Consider the following 21,620-nt stretch of genomic DNA (forward strand, 5'->3'; position numbering starts at 1 on the left):
AGCCTTCATCTGTCCATCTGTGCAAGGGGGCTACCAGCTATGGTGTTTGTGAGGCTCTGGGACGACGCACACAAGGCACGCAGCACTGGGGGCACCTGCTGGTATCCGATGCACCAGGCCAGGCCCGCACAGGCAGGCCTGCACACGCCAGCACCGGCACCGCCGAGGCCCCTGCCAGTGACCCGGGCGCCATCTATGTCCAGCATTCTCCCTCACAGCTCAGTTCTAATTCACTGGGTAAGCCACGTCACGGGTTCGAGGAAGGCTGCTGCGCCTGCACACGCTTTCCTTTGTGATGCACTAACCAGAACCACGGGCGCGGGAAGGGAGGAAGTCACTCACAGGTCTCGGTACTGGTCGAAGGCGTTGTTGGCTTCCACCTCCAGCTTCCTCAGCCGAGCGGAAGGCATGGCCCCGTCTTCCAAAGGAGGGTCGTACTTGTTACTCCACGGTGACCTGGAGGGGAGGAAGGAGAAGGAAATAACACCGGTCACTGCAGGGGACACGGCCTGTGAGCTGTGAGCCGAGCCCCGGCTGTCCGACATTTCAGAGGCAAAGCCACTACCCACAGCAAAGAGGTTTCCAGGGCCTGCAATAAACAACGGCTTCCTTGAGGTTTGCCCAGCCAGGGCTGGGGGCAGACAAAACTGGGCAGGGACCTTGAGTGCCGCCGCTCACCAGCTGTGGACTTCCGGCAAGTGTCTTGACTTCTTTGAGCCTGCCTCCCCGAGCGTGTTCAATAAGGCTACCATTTGCTACCCACAGGGCCGCTGTCAGGAGCAAAAGAGAAAACGTCCTGGGTGCCCAGACCAGAGCTGGGCGTGTGCTGTCAACAATGGGACAGACAGCTTCCCTGATACCCGTCGCCTCCCTGACCTGTAGGCAGTGCTAGACGAATGCGGACTCCGGAGACCTCCCTGCGCAGGTAAGGACTAAGAGAGCGGCCGGTCGTAGAGGCAGGCAGGTCCTGCTGAGGACACATGAGAAAGCCTAACGGGTCCTATTCTCCACGGGAATGGGAGAGCCTGCCCATCTGAAACCATGGACGAATAAATACACAGCCTGCTAAAAACTCAATCCATTGGGTGTCCGAGTCTTGGTTTTGGCTCAGGTCATGATCTCAGGGTTGCGAGATCAAGCCCGGTCTCGGGTTCTGCACTCAGTAGAGTGTCTGCTCAACACTCTCTCTCTCCCTCTGCCCCTCCTCCCACTTGTGTGCCTGTGCACACACTCTCTATCAATAAACAAATGAAATCTTTTAAAAAGAAAGAAAAAAGAAAGACTGCCAAGTAATGAGAACCAGCCTCTCATTTTCCAGCCCCAAAACTTGCTGCATTAAAAAAAATATATTTTGCCACATCAGGAAAGCATTTAGTGACAGAGAGTACTGGAAAGGCGGTTCTAGGGGAAGTACCTACTTGTTAATTCCAGCAGGTGGAGTTCAGAGAAAGAACGAGAAGGAAAAGCTGAGAGGAATGGAGGGCGGTGGGAAAGCCATGAGCCATGGACAAAGTCCTTCCACTCCTCGGCATTAGGCCTTTCCCATCCCTCTGACAAGCAACCTCGACCTCATGGAAGGCTCAAACAATACCTTTCAATTTGGAATTGATGCTATGGAAAAAGGGGACCACCACCCTCAGAACCCCGTTTTAAAGAATTCCACGCACAACCATCATTCTTCTCCCAAGTATGGAACCAGAGCAAGCTGGGTGGCCGCTCTCCAGGGCTGCCTCCACACAGAGGTCCCAGCTCTCTCGGCTGCTGGGAGTCACTGTGCCTGCTTCCCAAAAGGGGCTCCAGACAGCAGCAGCCCCGGCTACTGTGAGGCACAAGGAGCCTCTGGAAACCCTCTTTCCCAGCCGCCACTCCACCCCGCCATTCTCCTCACTTGGTACAGAGACTTGACAAGAACGAGGTACGATGCCCTTTCTGCCCCATGACCAGCGGCCAGTTCTGATCACCCGGGACTGGGCACATGGCATGGGGAAGGGAGGTCGGGTAAGCCAGGATCCATCCGGCTTAGGGGGCAGGTGTGAAGCCGACACTGGGCACCCTCACATCCTCACCGAGGGGCCTCTCGCTTCCAGAGCAGGCCTGACGTGACTCTTCTTGTTAGAACCCATCTTCCAGCAACCCCCTAAACTGTGCTGCCTTGGAGAACTTTCCTCCAGGACAGAAATGTTCTATATCAGCCGGTCCAAAATGGCAGTCACGAGCTTCAGAAGGCCACTGAATAACTGGGATGTGTCTAGCGCAGCCAAGGAGCTATATTTTTAACTCTACTGTATCCGAATTGATGCAGACAACCGATCCTGGAGCGGAGTTTCTCAGAGGGCCAGTCTTTCCTGTCCTGATGGCCAGTGCTCGCTCCGCACAACAGAGCCCGGCGCTTCACAACGCGCTCATTAGAGAAAGCTGTTAAAAGCAGGAAGATGCCCTCGCACCGTCCCCCCCACCCCCCCAGAAGCCCCGCCAGCCCCAACTCTCGCATATGAACGTGGAATGTGACAGCCGCGGCAGCCCGCCCGCTCCCTAGGCTGTGAGGGCGCGTGGGGAAGGCGCCTGTGCTGTCCTCCCCCTCCGCCCCCCAGTGCCAACCAGAGAGCTCCTGGGCAGTGAGCAGCGGTGATGGGCCAAAGCCTCACAGCGCAGGTGGGAACGGGGACCCAAGGGGACTGTGCCAAGGGTCCTCCGAACCAGCAGAGAAGGAGCCTGATTTTTCTGAGGGACACCGAAGCACTTAACAACAACAACAAACCCGAGACAAATCAGCGGCAGGGTGCGGTCCCCCACACTACGGATTCGTACACTAGGCTCGGGACCTGCACTTGCCAGAGGCCTCCCTCCCCCATGTGCCCCGCTCAGGACTTCTCGCCACACCCCCAGGTCTGACCTTCGTTCCCCCGGCTACACAGCCTTCGCCTTCCTGAGGGCCTCGAAGACCCTCTCCAACTGGCTTTCATTTAGAGGAGACCTGATTAGACACAAGAGCCCATCTCTCTTCTGCAGACCGGGGGCCTGGAATTTTCAAGAAGCCTGTAACTCACATTTCTCCCGGCTCACAGACGACAGCATTTGAAGCCGTTAGTCCTGGAGCCGGGGTAATTGTAGCTGGGGGAAAAAATCATAACATTACCCAGAATATTCTTAGTGGAAGGGGCACTCGGAACACATTTAAGAGCTTAAATGGAGGCCGTTTGAAAAAAGACAGATGGACAGGAACGGTTAAGATTTCAAAAGTCAGGCCTTTCATTTCCCTCAGAGAATGCTTTTTGTTTGAGCTAACAGGTTTCAAACAGTGCTGCTGGCAATGGTCACGCCATACGGATCTTATTTAAGCAAACGATCAAGCACAGTTAGGATGGAAGTGTGTGGAGAGAATCAGAAGACCTTGAAGTTTTAGAATGAAAAGAGAAAAAGGAAAGAACAGTCCTGTGCCCTGACACCTGGGACCCCTCTTAGACTGAGGTTCCCCCAGACCCCTTGGCGGGGCCCCAGGAATGCGGGAGTCAGTCGGTGGGGCAACCCGCAGGGCTGCAGGCACCGAGTCCCGGGAAGCCTGGTGAGGCGTGGACGCCGGCTCTGGAAATGACTGCAGACGTCCACGGGCTGCTGGGGACAGCTGCCGTCCACAGCGAGCCGGAGTTTTCAGAACAAGCAAGCCAGAAATACAGTGATGACGTTGGGGGAGCAAGACTCAGATCAACGATCGCCCCCCTGGGAAGCTGCCTCTGAACCCCAGGGCTGGACGGGCCAGCTGTCCCTCATTGCTATGTCGTCTGGTCTGTCAGACCACTTAGGGCCACCAGACTTCTGTCTAGCGGGGACTGGACCTGGCGCTATGCCCACGACCCACAGTGACTGGCCCTTCCGGGGGAACCCGATCTAGCCCAGGGCTGCCTCAGCACCTCTGGGACAGGTGGGGGAGCCACGCGTCCACCTCATCCTGCCCCCGCTCCTGGAGCTTGGGGCTCTCCGCAGCCCACTGGACATCTCAGGCTTACAATGTCCCCAGACCAGCTCCTCACAGAGTCTTCCTCACCTCAACCCACAGAGGGCCCTCCGTTCTAGCTGCTCAGGCCAGAAGCCTTGCAGTCGCCCCCCACCGTTCCCCCCATCCACGGGCGCCTGCCGCCGGCACTGCTCTCAGAACAGACCTCAAGTCCGATGAAGGCTCGCCATCGCCCCTCGGTCTCTGGTCTGCACTAGGCCTCAATCTACTCTTGATCTAACTTCCATTTGAAGCTGGCACGGGGACACGATCACAAAACATCTGTCTGGTCTCTCTGAGAAGTCAGCACTACTAAAATCTCTGTAATTCACACCAAGCTCTGTGCCCTTCGGCACGTGGAGTCTATCAACTCTCGTAACCCTGGTGACTCCGTGCTGTGCCCTCTGGCCTCACCTCCTGCTCCGGCCTTCCTGCCAAGCTCTAGCCCAACCGGGACTTTACACCTGGAGGCTCTCCTCCCATACCGCGCATGACCTGACTTCCTCATCTTCCAGTCCGTTTCAAGCGTCCCGCTAACAGGGGCGCCTCCCTGACTTCCCACCCCGCCTCTCCTTCCCCTTTTCCTTTTTTATTTTCCTGACTCACTTTCCCCATGTTCTACCACTTCCGCTTTTACTGGCGAGCTGGCCTCCTCACTGGGATTGCAGCTCCACAGAAGAGGGACTGAGACTAGAGCCCGCATACACGGTACAGGCTGACAGAGGGTACCGCACGTTCTGCTGGAGGAACAAATGCTCTCGTTTCCGGATGATACGGGAGGAAGCCAAAGACCAGAAACAACAAGGAACTTGTCAAAGGCCTCAATGCCTCAGGGAGGGGGAAGTGCTGGTTTGGAGCTGACATCGGCTGACTCTGCCTGCTCCCCCAGAAGAACGTTAAGCTGGACCTTTAAGACCCAGCCTGGGTTCTATGGCCTCTAAATTAGAAACCTAAAGCAGACTGCATTCCTCTGCCATTCTCCAAGGCACTGACCTCAACCATCCATCACAGAAATGCTGGAGGGTTTAAGGATTCCTGATCTTTTTTAACAGGAAGAATGCCTAGACACCCTTAAACACCTAGTTCGCACACCACCTCCTTCAGCAAACTTTCCAGGAGTTTCCCCAGCCTCTTCCATGCTCTCCTCCAGTTCCAAACAAGCCTGGCCCTGGAGGCCTCAAACAAAACACATGGCCAGCAGCCGCGAGGAGCATGTCCTGGTCTAGCGCAGGGACCGCCCAGTGTGGGGACAAATGGCAGCCTTGTCATCTACAGCCCTCGGCACGGCGTCAGGAAGAGAAAGGAGTCCCGTATTTGTTGGACAAAGCTTCATTCGACATCCCTCGCCCACACAGGTCATCCTCGTGCTCCAGATCCCCACACCGGGTACATCCTGTACCTCGCGACCTCAACACGACTTCGTGCAACTTCTGTGCCATGACAAGGGCCTTCTCCTGTCAGTCCAGAAGCTCTGCCAGGGCTGGGGCCCTCTGTTCCTTGCTGAGTCTCCAATGTTGACAGGAGGCCCTCCACAGACAGAGGTTGACTGGATGGAAGGACGGACGGGAGGAAGGGCAGAAAGCCAGAGAGGCGAGGGCTGATGGGTGCTCACCTGTAGGAGTCCCCATCTCTGTTGTAGTCACACAAAAGGTAATCCTTTCCCACCACCTTGTCTCTGGCGATTTTCAGGGGCTGGTCAACAGAAGACAGGAGATCTTCGCACAGACTGGGGACCTGGCGGAAAGAAAGGAAAAGGCAGAACCGGGGTTAGAACAACACGTCCAACCCAGGTTGGCTAATGGCAACTGTGACCACATCACGGTCAGCACATTGAACATCTGGCCCCTGGTCCTCTGCCAGAGTCATGGGCCTGTTCTGTTCTTTTCCACATGTGTCTGACACCAACTGTGTCCTTCCATAAAGAAATCTGTTCTTGAATTACAGTGGAGCAGGATTCCCAACACAGCCTGCCTTCCAAACCTGCGTGCAGCTCTAATTACCTGGTCGCCAGGGTGGTCTGGTACGGTTAAGAGTGTTTGTGCCTGGTATTGGTCTCTGGTGGGCAAAGTGCAAGCTCAAGTCCTGAGAAGAAGGTAAACATATGAAATACCAGGAATCCAAAGAACTCGGAGAATAACCCGTCCGTGCTCAAGAACTCCCAAGGGCTCCCATGCTGGGTGGAGTTTCCAACACTTTCCAGGCCCCTGGCCAAGCACTACCAGGCCGGCTTGCACAGTTGCCCCTACCTGCCTCAAAGGGAGCTGCACACTGGCCTGGCCCCGCGCCGAGCTCCGGCTGGCTTGTCTCAGGTGGACCCACGTGGAGCCACGTCACCGAGGAGGAGGGTGGCCCCGGGGCCTGGGCCAGGCAGGGCTGACTCCCAGGGCAAATCCTGCCCAACGGGACCCAGGGCTCCACCAGTAACCGGGCTGCCGGCCTCTTCCTCCCAATTCAAACATCCATTTCCACCAACATATTCCAGGAAGGGACGGCAGCACTTTCAGAAACGGATTCCGCTGGGCTTGAGTCACTTCCATGCTGTATTTTCAACGTGCTGACTTACTCGTTTCACGGCCCCAGGTTTATGGAGGCCCCACCATATCGTTTACCAGGCCAGTGGCTGCCAACTGCACCAACAGCCCTTCCGAATGGAAAAGTTAGATCATACGGCAAAGATACCCAGAAGAGCCTGGCAGCAGGCGGCGGACTGCTACAGCAGTTCCAGAAAGGCAGGGCAGGGGACAGCCACGTCCTAGACCACCTGGTGTCTGTGGGCTTCCCCAGGACCCTCTGCTGAGCCCCAAGATACTTCAGAACAGCTCGCCAGGACCCAACCAACATGACTGGAGGATGGAGACCTTGGCTCACCTGAGCTCTGGCTTCCATGAGACAACCGGTTCCCTCTACACGGGCGGGTGCGGGTCCTCCAGCCCTGCAAGGAATGTGCACCCACTAAATCCCGCACACAACCTGCGATGCCCGCCTGCATCTCCTCGCCTTGAACACACACACACACACACGGCTATTTTTTCCTTTTGAAATTTTATTTTTAAATCATCTCTACAGCAAACATGGGGCTCGAACCTACCCAGCATCAAGAACTGCGTGCACCACTGACGGAGCCAGCCGGGCGCCCCCAAACAGGGCGATTTCAAAGTGAGTTTTGGTGATGAGCACGTCAACCCCCACACCCCCACCACCATTTTCCAAGTGTCTGCTGTGTACCATGCACTAAGCTGGGCCAGAGTTCACTCTCACTGTGTGAAGTGCGCGTGTATTATGCCCATTTTGCAGACCGCAGACAGCGGAGGCCCAGAGTTATTGAGCTGCCCCAGGCCCACACAAGAAGCAAGCAGTAGACACTCAAACTCTGATTTAACACAGTCATGAAGAGGAAGGATAGTGACTGCCGAAGGCACACTGTGGTGGCAAAGACTCTCCCCACTCAGCAACTGATGGCCACAGAGCCTGGAAGAAAGTCCCGGCCAAGAAGAGGACTCAAACAGCTCCAGGCCCAGGGCGGCTGGGATTTGGAAGCAGGCCTGCTTTCCTGCGCAGGCCCCAGTGAAATGGCCCCAGCCCCTCAATGCCAGCCCGCCAGACCAGCCCTCTCCGGAAGCACCATTTGTTCTCTTGGGCTGCTGCCTTAGCTTACCTGCTGGGCCCTGACTCCTGCCTAGAACCCTGCTCTAACCAGCTGGGGCCCTGGCACTATCGGCTTAATTTCCCTATCTGTCAAGTAGGGAGAACAAACCCCACTCACTGTGATTTGGGGCAATCAAATGAGACCACGCATCCGGCGTTCAGTTCGGCGCCTAGCCCAGGGTGTGGTGGGGGCGGGGTGGGGGGGATATACACACAAGCTAGTAACAGACACCGAGGGGCCCACTCTCCCTCCTCTGTACTCCGTGTCATGCGCTGTCTGTGATTCTCCGATGGCAACATCAGTCTGGGTCCCATCTGAGTTCAACACACCGCTCCAGGCCTTGGATACAAATGGACCTTTTAGAATCCAGTTCTGAAATGCTCTGCTTGGGCCCAGCTGTCCGTCCTGCTACTCTGCAGCTCCACCACCTGACCCAGGAAAGCTTGTGAGCTAATGGGATTTGGTACAAAGCAGGCTAGCCCGCACCACTGCCCAAAAGGTTAACCCACGAATTAGAAGTATTTCAATAATTTCTTCCTGGCACTTATATGGACTGAAGAGGGTTTTTTTTTTTTAATTTATTTTTTATTTTTATTTTTATTTTTATTTTTATTTTTTTAAGATTTTATTTATTTATTTGACAAAGAGAGATCACAAGTAGGCAGAGAGGCAGGAGAGAGAGAGGAGGAAGCAGGCTCCCTGCTGAGCAGAGAGCCCGATGTGGGACTCGATCCCAGGACCCTGAGATCATGACCTGAGCTGAAGGCAGCGGCTTAACCCACTGAGCCACCCAGGCGCCCCTTGACTGAAGAGGGTTTTAAATTTATTTGCTATCTCACATCCCCTTCCCCAGAACGGAGATTTTGCTGGAGGCGGGGGCGGGGCCTGGCAGCATCGCTGGGGCCCACGTTCCAGGGAGCGCGCCACACAGAGTGCGCCGCGTCCGGGCCCGGGACCGAGCCTCCCAAACACCAGTCTGCTTTGTTTTCAAGTCTGTGAGCTGGTGTACAGTAAGGACATTTATCAGAAGAACTGGTCGTCAAAAACTGAACTTAGAAGGATACCAGCGACCAACTTCACTTGTGGTTTCTCATGTATGCATTGTGACGTAGTGCAGAAGCCCTAAGACGAGAGAGCTGGCATTGTAACTCAAGCCCTGTGCTTTTATCACTACCCGGGCAGCACAGCAACGGTGGCGAGACTGGGAACTGAGCGACTGGGCTCCAGCCTCCGCGCTGGTGGCTCGCGTGCCCAACACAGTGAGTGAGCGTCGCTGGAGACCGACTGCTGTTGGTCTGTGACATGGACGTCACTGCTCTGTGAAAATACCGCAGGTAAAGAAAGATTATAAACAAAATGATATAAAATCCTTCATACAGTTAAATGTATTCATCCTTTATTTGGAGAATACCTTTTTGGGGGCAGGGTATTAAGATGCCTTTAATGTTATGAAATGAGAGGTTTTGATTTCTGTTTTAAAAGCTGGCGACCCCATGCCCTATTCTTCTTTTGTTTTCTTTCTCCACTACCCCCCACCCCGCCTTAAAAAAAAAAAAGAAGAAGAAGAAAGTTTCTGGCCTGTGAAATAAAAAAATGTGGCAGCCACTGGTCTAGAAAATGGGATCCAGCCCTCCCCGCCGTCCAAGCAGATCAGGGTAACTTTCAAGGTCAGTGTAAAGCACCGGATGAGACTCCACTCCTCCCACACTGTAACTCAAGGTCTTCAAAGTACAGAGCTAAGGCAGGGGTGCAGCGGGTGGGTCTGCGGTGCCGGGTGTCCCCAGCGGCCGCTCCTGCTCCCTCCCCAGCCTACCTTTCCTGTTCAGTCACGAAACTTCTCGATCCCACGAGGTCTGGGCAAAGCTGACCTCCACCCCACTGCTGCCCGGTTTGGGGCAACAGCAGCAGGCCCGAGGAGAGCATCCGCGTGAGCTTCTGAGCTCCCCCATCCCACCACCCCTGAAGATCTGTGACTGGGCGTTCAACGTCCACGGCCAGGTACTAACCAACCCCAGAAGAACACGCATCTGCACTGTCACCACAAAATTACAGCAGCGCACAGACAACCACGGGGAACTCCTGGGGCGCGGGGGGATGTGTCCTTCTGTGAGGAGCATCTGCGACATGCTACGGCCAGCCGGTTCTTCACCCAAGCAAGTACAATTTTTGGCTTTTGGATCAACTTTCAAGTTGGACCATATTTTTGTATGCCACTCCCTTCCAGCAGTCCCGTGTCTTTGATCAGAGATCAAGTGTTCTGGAAGAATCCTCTTGCTGTCGTCACGGGGACCGAGAAGTGGAGATGACACGGCGTGCCCAGATTTGTACCAGAGCAGCTGCCTGAGCGTGCGTCAGTCACGATCTGGCACGCCACCCGCCAACCTTACTCCCATACCATCCCCCCCCACCGCCCCCCGCAGCCTCCCACCCCCACCCTGCCCTGTTCGCAGCTCTCTGCACATGCCAGTAAGCACATGTGTTCTTCTGCCTAAAAATATCCTCCCTTAAAGGTTTGCGGGAGAAAATACACCACTGGGCAGTTCAACTTTAACTTCAGACACACGGCGACTCTGAACTACATGCCGTATGTTTTCATTTGCTAAATCCGGCAACCCAAACCCATTCTTCTCTCAAATCGAGGACCCTTCAGAACCCAGCCCAAACTCTGACTTCTTGACCAAGATGCCATATTCTTTGGAATTCCTGTAGTAACGCAGATGTCAACGGAAGCCCAAACGCTTTGGGGAGGGCTGTTCTAATCCTGCCATCAGCTATCACTTTCCTCCTCCCTGGCTACTCACTGTTCTTGGAGTCTGAGTGCTGACTCTGAGCCTAGAGAGGCAGAGCCCCGTCCCTCGACCCAGCCCAGCGACACGCAGGGGGTGGTGGGGGCTCCAGCGGGTCTGCTGACTGCTTGGAGGTCCTACCGTAAACTCCAAAGAAAGGCCGTTTATCTCTGCCGTCCATTAGTTACCAGCACTCTCCAGACTCAAGCCCCAAGGCTACCCCCCACTCAGTCCTGTCAAGTGCTTAGGACAGTGGAAGAAATCCCATGAAGTCTCCAGGATCAGGAGTTTGCAGGGCAATTTAAATGAAAGGACGGGTCCAAACAAAGCCAAGAGTTCACCGCGGGGAGCTCGTGTCATCGGCTCTGCTGCCTCGGAGTGAGAACATGTGGTTGGTGCCGACACCCGAGGGCCGGATGGTTTCTGTCCAAACTGCCCATGTGAACCGCTTAACAGCCTTTGTGAGGAATGTTCGGGTAACACCAAAGCTGTCAGATCAGTCCAGGCTGTTGGGGGAACTTGAACTTAATTCTAAGTGACTTGGAACTGTAAACAACACTTCACTGGCCCGAGCACCATCCTGGTGGGGTGGGGTTCAGGGCTCCACGGGTTCATTTCTCCACTGCCCGAAACTCCCCTGAGGCCACACCCCAGGGAGCAGGGAGCGCCATGCCCCCTACACTACCACCTGGCTCCCTGGTGTGTGGTGGGGGCGGGGGGGGGGGGGGGAGGGAGGCGGGGAGCGCAAGGGGAACAAAGTGAACTGGGACAGGGAGGGAAAAACCCCAGGAGGGATGTCCTGAGCCCCAGCCACGGGTGATCCTCTAATAATAATGAGCACAAGGATGAGCAGGACGCCACAGCCCGCCCCTGGGAGTGCATGCCAGGCACCGTACCACAGCCTCTCCCTGTAACACCTCCTTTAATCTTCAAAATACCCCTTGATGTCGAACAGTTAGAGAATCCTTATTTTTTTTTTACTTTTTGAACATTTTATCATTTGAGAGAGAGAGAGAGAGAAAGCGAGCGCGCGCACGCGAGAGCACAAGCAGGGCCAGGGGCAGAGGGAGAAGCAGATTTCCCACTGAGCCGGGAGCCTGATGCAGGGCTCGATCCTAGCACTCTGGAATCCTGACGTGGGCCAAAGGCAGCCGCTTAACCACTGAGCCACCCAGGAGCCCCGAGAACCCTTATTTTAAAGAAGGGTAAGCTGGGCCTTGGAGAAAGAACGTGCCCGAAGTCACAGAACTACTTGCGAGAGAGCTGAGACAGGACATGCGAGATACAGAACAGTTCGGTTATGAAAAAAATCACATCCACTCTTGCTGCTGCCCCAAACTGAAGGCTTTTTCTACTGTCTAACCCAACAGCAGATCACATGAAAAGAGATACAAATCAGAAGCTTCCGGCCGCAAGCGAGGTTCGTGCCTGTGCCGCCACGTGGTTCTACTTTGCCTCTTCCCCTTCTCCATTAGTTATTAATGTTGAAAACAACTGTTCAACCAGAAAAAGAAACTTGAGATGAGCCCCTTAAAAAAGCACAAAAGCCAGACCAGTTCAACTGCACGGATAATCCAATCCACGGCACCCCTATCCTTAAGAAGTGCACCCTTGTGCCTCGATTTCTTAAAAAAAAAAAAAATGGCCAAATGCACACATTTCGTCGTTTGATGGCTGGCTGGGAGCCCGCCACCAGAGAGATAAGAATCAAAACCAGACCCTGCTCGCTGGGTCGCACACTTGGCCGAGTGACGCTGGTGAAATCGCGGCTGGGGGAGGTCTTGCCGGCCCCGCACCCCCTTCCCAGCGCTGGAAGCGCGGGCTCCCTGGTGGCTGAGTGTCAGGACACAGGAGCTCCCGGCGGCCAGCAGAGGTCTCTGCTTACAGGTGGGTTGGTTTTATTTTTTCTAAGGCTACAAACTTTCCCCTTTTTTCCTTAATGAAAATAAACAAACATAAAAATGAAATGTAAGACCAGAGAGGGCGTTTGTAGCGACACACATTCTGGTGTAAGAAACAATCTAGTGTGTGGCATTCTGGAAAACACCAACCTTGAAATCAAACACGAGTTCAAATCCCTGGTTTGCCACTTCCTGGCTGAGTGTACCCTTCCTTAACCTCGGAAATGCCGTGACGGTACCCGCCTGCAAGAGATTCATTTTGCTCGGTGCATGCCAGGTACCCACGCCAGGGAGATGCTAGGGGCCAAGGACAGTGGCGGGCAAGGCAGGCACACACAGCCGAAAGCATGCTCCGGCCACTGGACACCGACAGGGCACAGAACCAGCAATGGTTCTGTGCTGTGGGGCCCTCTGCCCACCCAGAGCCCTCCAGCCACGCCTGGACCTCAGCAGGGACCCTGTGCCTGCAGCCCAGCGCCAAGCAAGAGGAGAGACAGGCACTGTGTACTTCAGTCCTCCACTCCCAACCACACACACACACAGGTGGGGGCGCCGTCCCGCCCGCACCTTTCAGATCCAGCCCTCTTCCAATTAAGCTAGCCCTTGACTCTAAGAATGCTATTGTTCAAATGAAAGCACAGACTGTATCCTTCGTTAGATATCTGTAAATTGTTAAGATGCGGGATTAACGAGAATAGCATTCGAAGGACGTGTGAATGGAAGCAGCAATTTCCCTATTTGGGAAACATGACAACGCAATGACCCAGGTGCACCTCAGGGCCAGGAGGCTGGTGCAGCAGACCAAGCGCCTGCTCACAACAGGCACACACAACTGGTCGCTAGTGGCACAGTCCTCAGGGCCTAAATGAAGCTGCCCAGCAGGGCAAACACCAGGAAATCTTTTTTTTTTTTTTTTAATTTATTTGACAGACAGAGATCACAAGTAGGCAGAGAGGCAGGCAGAGAGAGAGGGGGAAGCAGGCTCCCTGCTGAGCAGAGCCCCCCCCCCCCCGATGCGGGGCTCGATCCCAGGACCCTGGGATCATGACCCGAGCCGAAGGCAGAGGCCTTAACCCACTGAGCCACCCAGGCGCCCACCCAGGAAATCATTTTTGATCAACAAATATTTTATTCTACTTAGAAACAAATTTTTCACATGCCACAAACAACAAAGAACTTTCTCAAGAAACAAGTCCCTGCCAGCTTCCTTTCCTCAGGCAGGTGCCCCAAACTACCCCACAGATAAATAATAAGGGCGAATTTCCTGGGCTGGGTTTCAGCCATTCATGCTCCAGCCTCCAAAGCTCTGCCTTCTAGAAGCTCACAGCCTGGAATAAGAGGCCAGAAGTTTTCTAAAGCAAGGGTCAGGAAGGGGCAAAACAAAGAGAAGGCAAATTGAAAGGAAAAATTAAAATCGCTATCTGTGAGTCAACCACAGGCAGGCACACAAGGCTCCTGTTGTCCGCATGTAACCCTACGCTTCCCTGAAGAGGATGAACCAGCACTTGGAGCCTAATTAAATTAACTGTTCCCTGGCCGGGGGCACGACTCCTCCCCTGGTGGAGGGAAGTCAAGAGAAGTCAGGGTCCTTCTAACCCGCCTGCTCCTCTTAATTAAGGCCCTGTCCCTGAGGAACAGAGCACAATACACAAACACCTTCACGAAGCCGGAGGCCACAAAGTCACCAGATAGAAGTCTCAGTAGCCTCGGTGTGAAGTGCCTGCAGCCTGGGCCCCCACGTCCTACACGGTCCATCCCGACCCAGGCTGCTGCTCTTCCCCCCGGGGGCCTAATGACCCCTGCCGCCTCCAGGTAGCCAAGCCTCAGAGAGGAGATGGATCCCCAGCCTATGCTCTTCCAGGCCACAAGGCCTTGTAGCGGGCCTTGCAAGGGTCCTTCTCCTCCAGACAGGGGTGGAGCCCAGAACTGGTGGGGCTCCCAGCGCTGCCGACATGGTCCCTCGTGCAGAGTTCTGATCTTCGGAAGTCCGAGTGGGACTCCGGGGGAAGCAGGGTCCCTGGAGGTGGGACCGGGGACTGGCCGGCTGGGGCTGAGGGTGAGCATGCCCAAGAGGGATGGTGAGGACTGGGGATGGCACTGCAGCCCCCCAGTTAGACGGAGACTCAAGTTCTCAGCCCTGGGGGAATGGGCGACCACCGTGCAGAGACCGTGGGGCTGGTGCCGGCCCCCACAGGCTAGCACGGACACAGAGCCATGGCTGTCCTGCGGGACCTCTTCACTGCTAAGGGATCACTGCATTGGCTGCGTTCTTTCAAATCACTTCAGATCTTTCGGGGGAAATGACCAGGTGAAAACTACATTAAACAACCTGTTCAGAATACAATCTTTTCACGAAGGCCCTGTGATTTCAGGGGCGGGACAAGGGACCTCCAGCCTCATTTCTGGCTGCATCGGCTGGGACCCTGGCAGCGGCAGTCGTTCTCCGAAGCCTCACCGCGCACCAGGCACCCCTCTGAGCTCCCTGCACGTGTGCTCACTTGCCCATCACGGTGGCCCCGCAGGACGCGGTGGCCCTCCTGTGATCCTGGGAAAGACCCTGAGCCCTCGGCCTGGAGAGCGAGCGCGGCGCGAAAACATCTCCGCCAAAAGAATCACCAGCTGGACAGTGGCAGAGAGCAAGTGCCCGGCAAAGGGGGGGTTTTGCGTGACTGGGTCCCCGTGAACCTCCCTCCTCACGGCCGCCTGAGGGAAAGGCAGCAAGGTGTCCCAGCGGAAGGCAAACGAAGGATCAGCCTGCTCCCTCGTCCCTGGGCATTCAGGTTGGGGCCAGGCCTCAGGCTTTGGAAAATACACGTCTCAAAGCCTCCAGGAAATGAGATTCTGCTGCGGAACCCTGACAAAGGGCATGTGCTCCCTGAACGAGAAGGGAGCTGCGAGATGGGCCGCACTGGTGAGACGTAGGAAGGGGCTCCGATGCCAATCGGGGACAAACAGCTGGAAAGTCATCTGTGTGTCCCGGCCAAGGGACAGGTCTCCAGAGTGTGTGCGGCAGGTGAACCAAAAAGCAAGTCCACCCCAACCTGCCGAGCGCCCCCCCCCCCGCCCGCCCCACGAGCCAGGCCTTGTACAGCACCCCCGCCCCCGGGAGGAGCCACCCGCCGCTGTTCCCCACCCCAGGAGGCCGATAACCCTGTGAAGCAGCAGCAGAGGCTCAGAGCCACTGAGTCACAGACCACCATTCTGGCTCTTTCCACCACACATTCTCCCCCAAACGCTCAGGATCACAAACTTATCAACAGCCCTAACAGTCCACCAAAGTTCCAGTGAGGCCGCTGGTTCCTTCCGAGTGGAACTGTTCGTGCTGTTTTGTTTGCGTGTGTGTGTGCCTGAGCGGGGCTGGAGGCCGGCACGGATGGGCCACGTTCTGGGAGGCATATGCACAAGTCAGGGCGTTTTCCCCCTTCTCTTAGCATAAAACCATTTTGGCTGGCTGGCCACGTTTCCCACTGGATTCCTTCCACTGGATGGAGGTCTCATCAGGTTTTGTTTTAATTTCACTGAGTCATCCAAAGAAAATGACTACCATGGAATAAAAAATATAAAATCTGTAATTCTTTCTCCTGGGGAGAAGTCAGCTCTACTTTGGAGCCACCGATGGTGTCTTCCTTGGCGGGGGTCTTCAGGACCAAGAGCTCCTCTCCACTTTGGCTCTTAAGAGGTAAGACCCACCGAACTGTACGGGGAGTTATATACAGTTCCTACCCTCCAGGAGCTCCAAGTCCAGGAGGAGAGAGAGCACAAACAATGCACCCACATACTATGTGCCATGGAGACGAAGAGGAGGGCCCAGAGCCCCCCAGGAGAGAAAGAGCTGGGGGTCCAGGCAAGACATGAGGAGCTAACACAGAGCTGAGTTATAGAAGGTGAAGCCCGAGTGTGGTGCCAAATCACGGTGAAGCCTGTGGGACCGAGGTGCAGATGGGGTGCCCCCCAGGTCACGGGAGCATGGCCCAGGGTACAGACAGCTGCACAACTCTGAACGTGCTAAAAACCACTGAAACGCACTCCTTCAAAGGGTGAGTGTTACACGATGTGTAAAAACGTCCACAAAGACGTTTTTAAAAAAAAGAAAAAGAAGTGAATCAAGAGAGAATGTCCCACGTGGAGAGCACAGATACATCCAAGGAACTCCAACTTCGGTGCGAATGCAAAAATACCAGTTTGGGTTTTCAGGAGAGAATACAAGTTTGGGTTCGTCAGCAGAGGCTCTGGGCATCAGGCTCCCGACGGCAGTGTTGCCTTTCACTTCGTGTTCAGTAGCTCCTGGACTAGTGACCCTCGCAACCCAGAGCTTCCCATGTCGGAATAAATAAATTAACATAACACATTGTAGGGACGCACTGTTGGCCTGAAGTCAGAGCTGGGTCTAAAACGAAATGGGGATAGATCACTCGATGGTCCTGTTTCCTCATCTCTAAAATGGGCCAACTGACTCAGATGTGTCTCTCAGTTCTCGGAGGCAGAGAGGAGACGCCTGGTAGGATGCTGGTGGGGGTGGGGGGCTCAGGGTGGCAGGGATAAGGGGAGGCCCACCCACCACTCTCTACTTCGTGGAAGTTTTGTGTAAGACTTAGCTTGAAAGAGGGCTCTACCGATTTAAGAAATGTCTGAAAGCCACTGGACCAAACGACCAGCAAAGTTCATTTCAGCCTTAAGTTCCTACAAAGTCTCAGAGCTGAAGACAGTCTATGTACTTAGCTCTCCGCCTCTCTGGGAGACGGTTCTGCGAGCTCATCAGAAGTTTGTGATGGTCCTTCTGAAACTAAACACAGCATCTACTGAGCGAGGCGCTACGGGCGATCCGAGAGGGACTAAGAGCTAAGCCCGCCCCCCGCGGTGCCGAGCCTCGGGACCCAGACACAGCCTGAGGGAGAAGAACTTAAGGAACGGCTTCTGAGCACAAGGGTTCTGCCCCTCAATTCCAACTCCAGGTCCTTCAGAAATTTCTCTCTTTGCACACAGAACCTACATTACCCCTCTGCTCTCTTTCAGGAGTGATCTCCCACCCACCCAGCCTCCCACTAAAAGGAAGTCCAGGCTTTCCCACAGCCCATGATACAGATACCAACATTGGTGTGCCCTTCAATCATCGGAGACCTGGTCACTGAGAGCATGCCACTGGCTTTTAAGGGACTGGCGAACAGACACGCGTCAGAATCCCCAGCCCCTGAAGGACAGGCAGGCTGCTCCACGTCCCCGTCCAGACTCCAGACCTACTTAAAACGCCAGGGAAAGCAGGCTGGGCCCTGTTCTCAAGTGCTCTGAATCTGTTCCCCGAACCCGACGTGTGCTCCAGGGTGACCCAGGCATGCCTCGCCCAGGGCCAGTGCCTGCCAAGCTCTCAGGAAGGAAATGCCTTCTGACTCTCCGGGTCCTGGGGAAACAGACTCTCTTTCCAACTCACTTTCCTGTCTTGTGTTTCTCACCCACCAGGAGGCAGGACCTAACCTACAGAGATACTGTTCAAACCTCCTCCGTGAAAGCTCCCCAAACGTGACCTAAACACTGCTCCCCGGGGTCTGGTGAGAATAGGATGCCACAGGGATCCCAAAACACAGAAGCCAGACAGACCCTCCCCGCTTTGGGCAAGGTAAGGCCAAGGAAGGGATCTTCGTGTGTTTCTGATGAATTATACCTCCCGACTCCAGCAGATAAGAACCCCGTTTCTTCTTCACCTTGGGACGCCCAGCTTCCTGCAGCTGGAACTGATCCTGACCTAAGTTGGATTCTTCTGGAACGACTTCTCTGATCTTGCAGTAGCACTGCCCCTCACCAGAACCACGGGAGGACTAAGCTCTTGTTCATTTTTGCCCAAAAGGAAACCAAAGCAACACTCTAGTCCCTCAGGCATCCAGGAGTGTGACATCTGGGAGGCCCGGAGCTCCCAGTGCCACCTCCCAGGGCCTACATCAACGCTAACACAGACAATGACAGCGCACCTGCCTGAGTGACCCCGAAGAGACCTGGACTTTCCGTACACAGGCAGAACAGAAACTGGAGGAAAAGACTTTGCCAAACAAACATGGAGGCTTGCAAGGAGACTTGCTGGCAGCGAGCTTTTTGGGAAAGATGGAATTTTAAACACAAACACAGGAGGGCAGAGATGTGAAGCAGAGGAGCTGTGCACACAGCTGGGTGGCCCTTTAATTAGGGAAAGGTTTGCAAAGCCTGTGGAGCGTTGGCCGATTTTCCCTGGGTCTCCGGAATGGAAAGAATGTGGAAGCCAATGGGGTGACCAACAAGTTCGCAGTCAGCTTGACACTCTCATTGAGAATGAACACCCCCCTCCTCCCCCACCGGCTGGTCCCCTGCCACCTTCCCAGCAGTTCTGGTGACCCATGCCTTAGAGCAACAGAGGACGACGCCCTGGTCTGGGAGGAGGTAGGCCGGACCTGCCCCATTCTAAGGGTGCCTCTCACTGCACACAGGAAAGCTCTTCTTCAAGGTGTTTTAAGGCAGAAACCTAACTCCAGGGAAAACTAGCGAGGCCCTCCGCTCTAGGAACTGCATTTCTTGTTTGCAGATTAGTATATGGCACCTTCATAAGCATTTCCGTGGACTTGAATATCCTGTCCACGGAGAAAAGATGTGCAATAAAACAGAAAAACGTTATTCCCCACCTCCACCCGGGGGGAGCGCTCGCCTTTCTGACTCCCAGGTGGCAGAGGAGGAGCCGACGTCTTCCGCACACAGCCCGCACCCATGTCGCGGCTCTTCTCTGCGGGACATCGCGTGTCCGATGCAGCCCTGGGGTCCGTCTTCTTAAACAGGGGCTTCAGCTCTGCTTTGAAGGACACCCTGTGCTCCCTGGAAGTTATGAGAAGTTCCCAAATCTAAGAAAGGTAACAAGGATCAGAAACTAAGGCAGAGACCCTGCGGCCCTTTGCCAAAACCGAAGAGCTAAGAGCTCAGGAAAATCAGGAAGCCGGGAGCCTACTGCGGCTTCCTCTGGGAGCAGCAGCTGTTACCACCTGGAGCTGTGAGGGAGACAGCAGGTGCCAGAGCACCTGACCTGATTTGGAAAGCCCGAGGCCCCTGTGAGATCAGACAAGACAAAGGGGGTGGCAATGACCATTTCATGAAGCCCTCAGTGTCAACGAAGTCCACAGGGCCACTGCTTCTCAGGAAGGAACTGACGGGGGCTCTTCCGGTGGCAGGCAGGCTGGCTCGCGGAGCAGTTTTAGGGAAGAGGCCCGTTTCCCAGCTCTAATCTTACAATCACAAATAATCAGTCGCTGTCTCTTCTATTACACAACTAGAAAGTCTCCGTGGCAACAAACGGGATCCTCAGTGCGACCAGAGTACGCACCCATCACCTGCTTTTTGGCAAGAGCCCTTGACTGTGGCTCTACAGACACAAGCACTACCTTCCTCACCACTGGGACCCAATGCTTCAGCGCAGGCTCTAGCCCTCACAAGGGGCCGGGCACGCCTTCCCTGGGAGTCCATCTGTGCCCACTCTGTGGATACAGAGGTGAACAGAGCGGACAAGATCCCTGCCCTCAGAGAGTTTCGTGAGCAGCAGTGACCAAGGGACAAGGGTGGGGGAGTGAGGCCCAAACAGAGATCTGAGATCAGCAGGGCTGGGGTAGAGAGGTGTTCCCAGGAATGGGCAGCACATATAAAGATCCGACAATACCGGGCACAGGACCTTAGGGAAGCCCTAGCACATCGGTATGGTTGGAGGGGAAGGGACTTGGAGGAGGGAGGAGGGATGGGCAGGGCTCCAGTTCAAGAGTCTGTTAAACCCAGAATGTTCTCTGGGTTTGATCCTGATGACTCTGTGGGGTCATGGTGAGAACTGCATTTTGGAGAGGTTACTCCGGCTGCTGAGAGGGAGATGGGGTGGGTGGGGGGCCAGAGGCAGGGAGATCCAGAGGCTCTTAGAATAATCCAGTAACCCATGAAAGGGTAGTAGCAATCAGTGTGCACTGAATGGCCCTAAATGATAAACATGCCTTCGGCCGACAAGCTAGATGGGCAGCACTCCTTAGAAGCAATGGCCTTGGGCACCTGAAACCATGTCCCCATCGGCCTCCGGCAGCCGAGTTGCATCCAGTGCTCCCAGGGCCTCCCTCTGTGCTGAACTCTCAGCCGAGGTTCTTCCACAAGCCACATACCCTACTTCATGTGTTCTCAGCCAAGACCCGAGAGGTCAAGTACTCGAGGGGAGGGCATTAAAGTGCACCGGTCACTGTGAATGGACCTGGCGCGCCCCACTGCCCACTCCACCCTGGAGGACAGCACCACCTCCCTGAGCCCGATCATGAAGCACTCGCCCGCTGCCCGCTGCACAAGAAAACGTGGGGCACTCTGGCAAGGGACACAGCCGTCCTCAGAAGGACAGCTGAACTGCAACAGGCCAGCTGCCCCAGTCCCCGTGTTTCTCCTGCACGAACTACTTGCTCTCACAGAAGCCCACGCTCTTCAATGTGCCCTGCGATGCCCCAGCACAGCCCCCTGATCCTCCCACCTGCCCTCCGAGGACGAGGTGAATTCACAACTCCCTGCACTGTACCCACGGGGAAACGAAGGCATTGAGCGTGGAAGCGGCCTCCTCGAGGTCACCTAGGTCTCCTGGGGGTACGAGACCCAGCAGACTTGGGGTCTGCTGCCCCCGTGCGCCCCTGTCCCCTGCCCAGGCCACCAGCGCCGACCCCACAGAGCTGAGGCCTCTGAAGTCCTTCCAGCTTCTCATGGCATTGCCGCCCCCTTTCTCCTCCCTCCTCAGAGTCCACGGCTCAGAAGGTACAGATGGAGAGTCCTCCCTCTCGGGTCTGGGATGGGCAGGTTTACTGGCTCACCGATCATGACTTATTTTGCATCAGCAATGTGGCCCGGCACCGTGTGGACCCCGGGGCTATGGGGCAGCAGTGCTTCGGCCCCAGCCCCCCCCCCACCCCCCCCGTGCTAGGAGTGCGGCACCATGAGGCAGCGCTTTCACCAGGCCCCGTGGACTGAGGCAGCCTGGATGTGGGGCTCCCCAGCAGGCAGAGTTCAAAGTGGGAAGGTGAACAAACGAGGCGTGAAAATGCTGGGGAAGGAGCAGGAGGCCACGTTCCAGGCCTGACCCAGCCCCTCACTCCCTTCTGACGTCTGGCACGGTGAGAATGAGGGAAAATCCACTTGTAGGAAGAATAATCATTTCCAGCCTGGGGCAAATCTCCGAAAGGGTTTCGTTCTGAACCCAGACGGTTATTTTAGCTTCCAGTTAGTAGTAATTAAGTGTCCCTACACATTCCAGAAAGAGGAGAGAGGGAGATCAACGATAATTA

At 55.3% G+C, this 21,620-nt stretch overlaps 1 protein-coding gene across 3 annotated transcripts in view; it reads right to left on the reverse strand.

Annotated features, from left to right (window-relative positions):
- Window positions 1–21,620, reverse strand: part of CAPZB (capping actin protein of muscle Z-line subunit beta) — a 125,738-nt gene that overhangs the window by 32,862 nt on the left and 71,256 nt on the right. For all 3 annotated transcript variants that reach the window (XM_004741318.3, XM_004741316.3, XM_004741317.3), the window contains exons 3-4: window positions 5,604–5,725; window positions 343–456 (exon numbers count right to left, since the gene is read on the reverse strand). In XM_004741318.3, coding sequence (XP_004741375.1) covers window positions 343–456; window positions 5,604–5,725 — 236 coding nt within the window. The remainder of the gene's footprint in view (window positions 1–342; window positions 457–5,603; window positions 5,726–21,620) is intronic.

The sequence above is a fragment of the Mustela putorius genome, unplaced genomic scaffold (assembly GCF_011764305.1).
Source record: "Mustela putorius furo isolate JIRA1106 unplaced genomic scaffold, ASM1176430v1.1 tig00003853_pilon_pilon_pilon, whole genome shotgun sequence".
In the NCBI taxonomy this organism is placed as follows: Eukaryota; Metazoa; Chordata; class Mammalia; order Carnivora; family Mustelidae; genus Mustela; species Mustela putorius.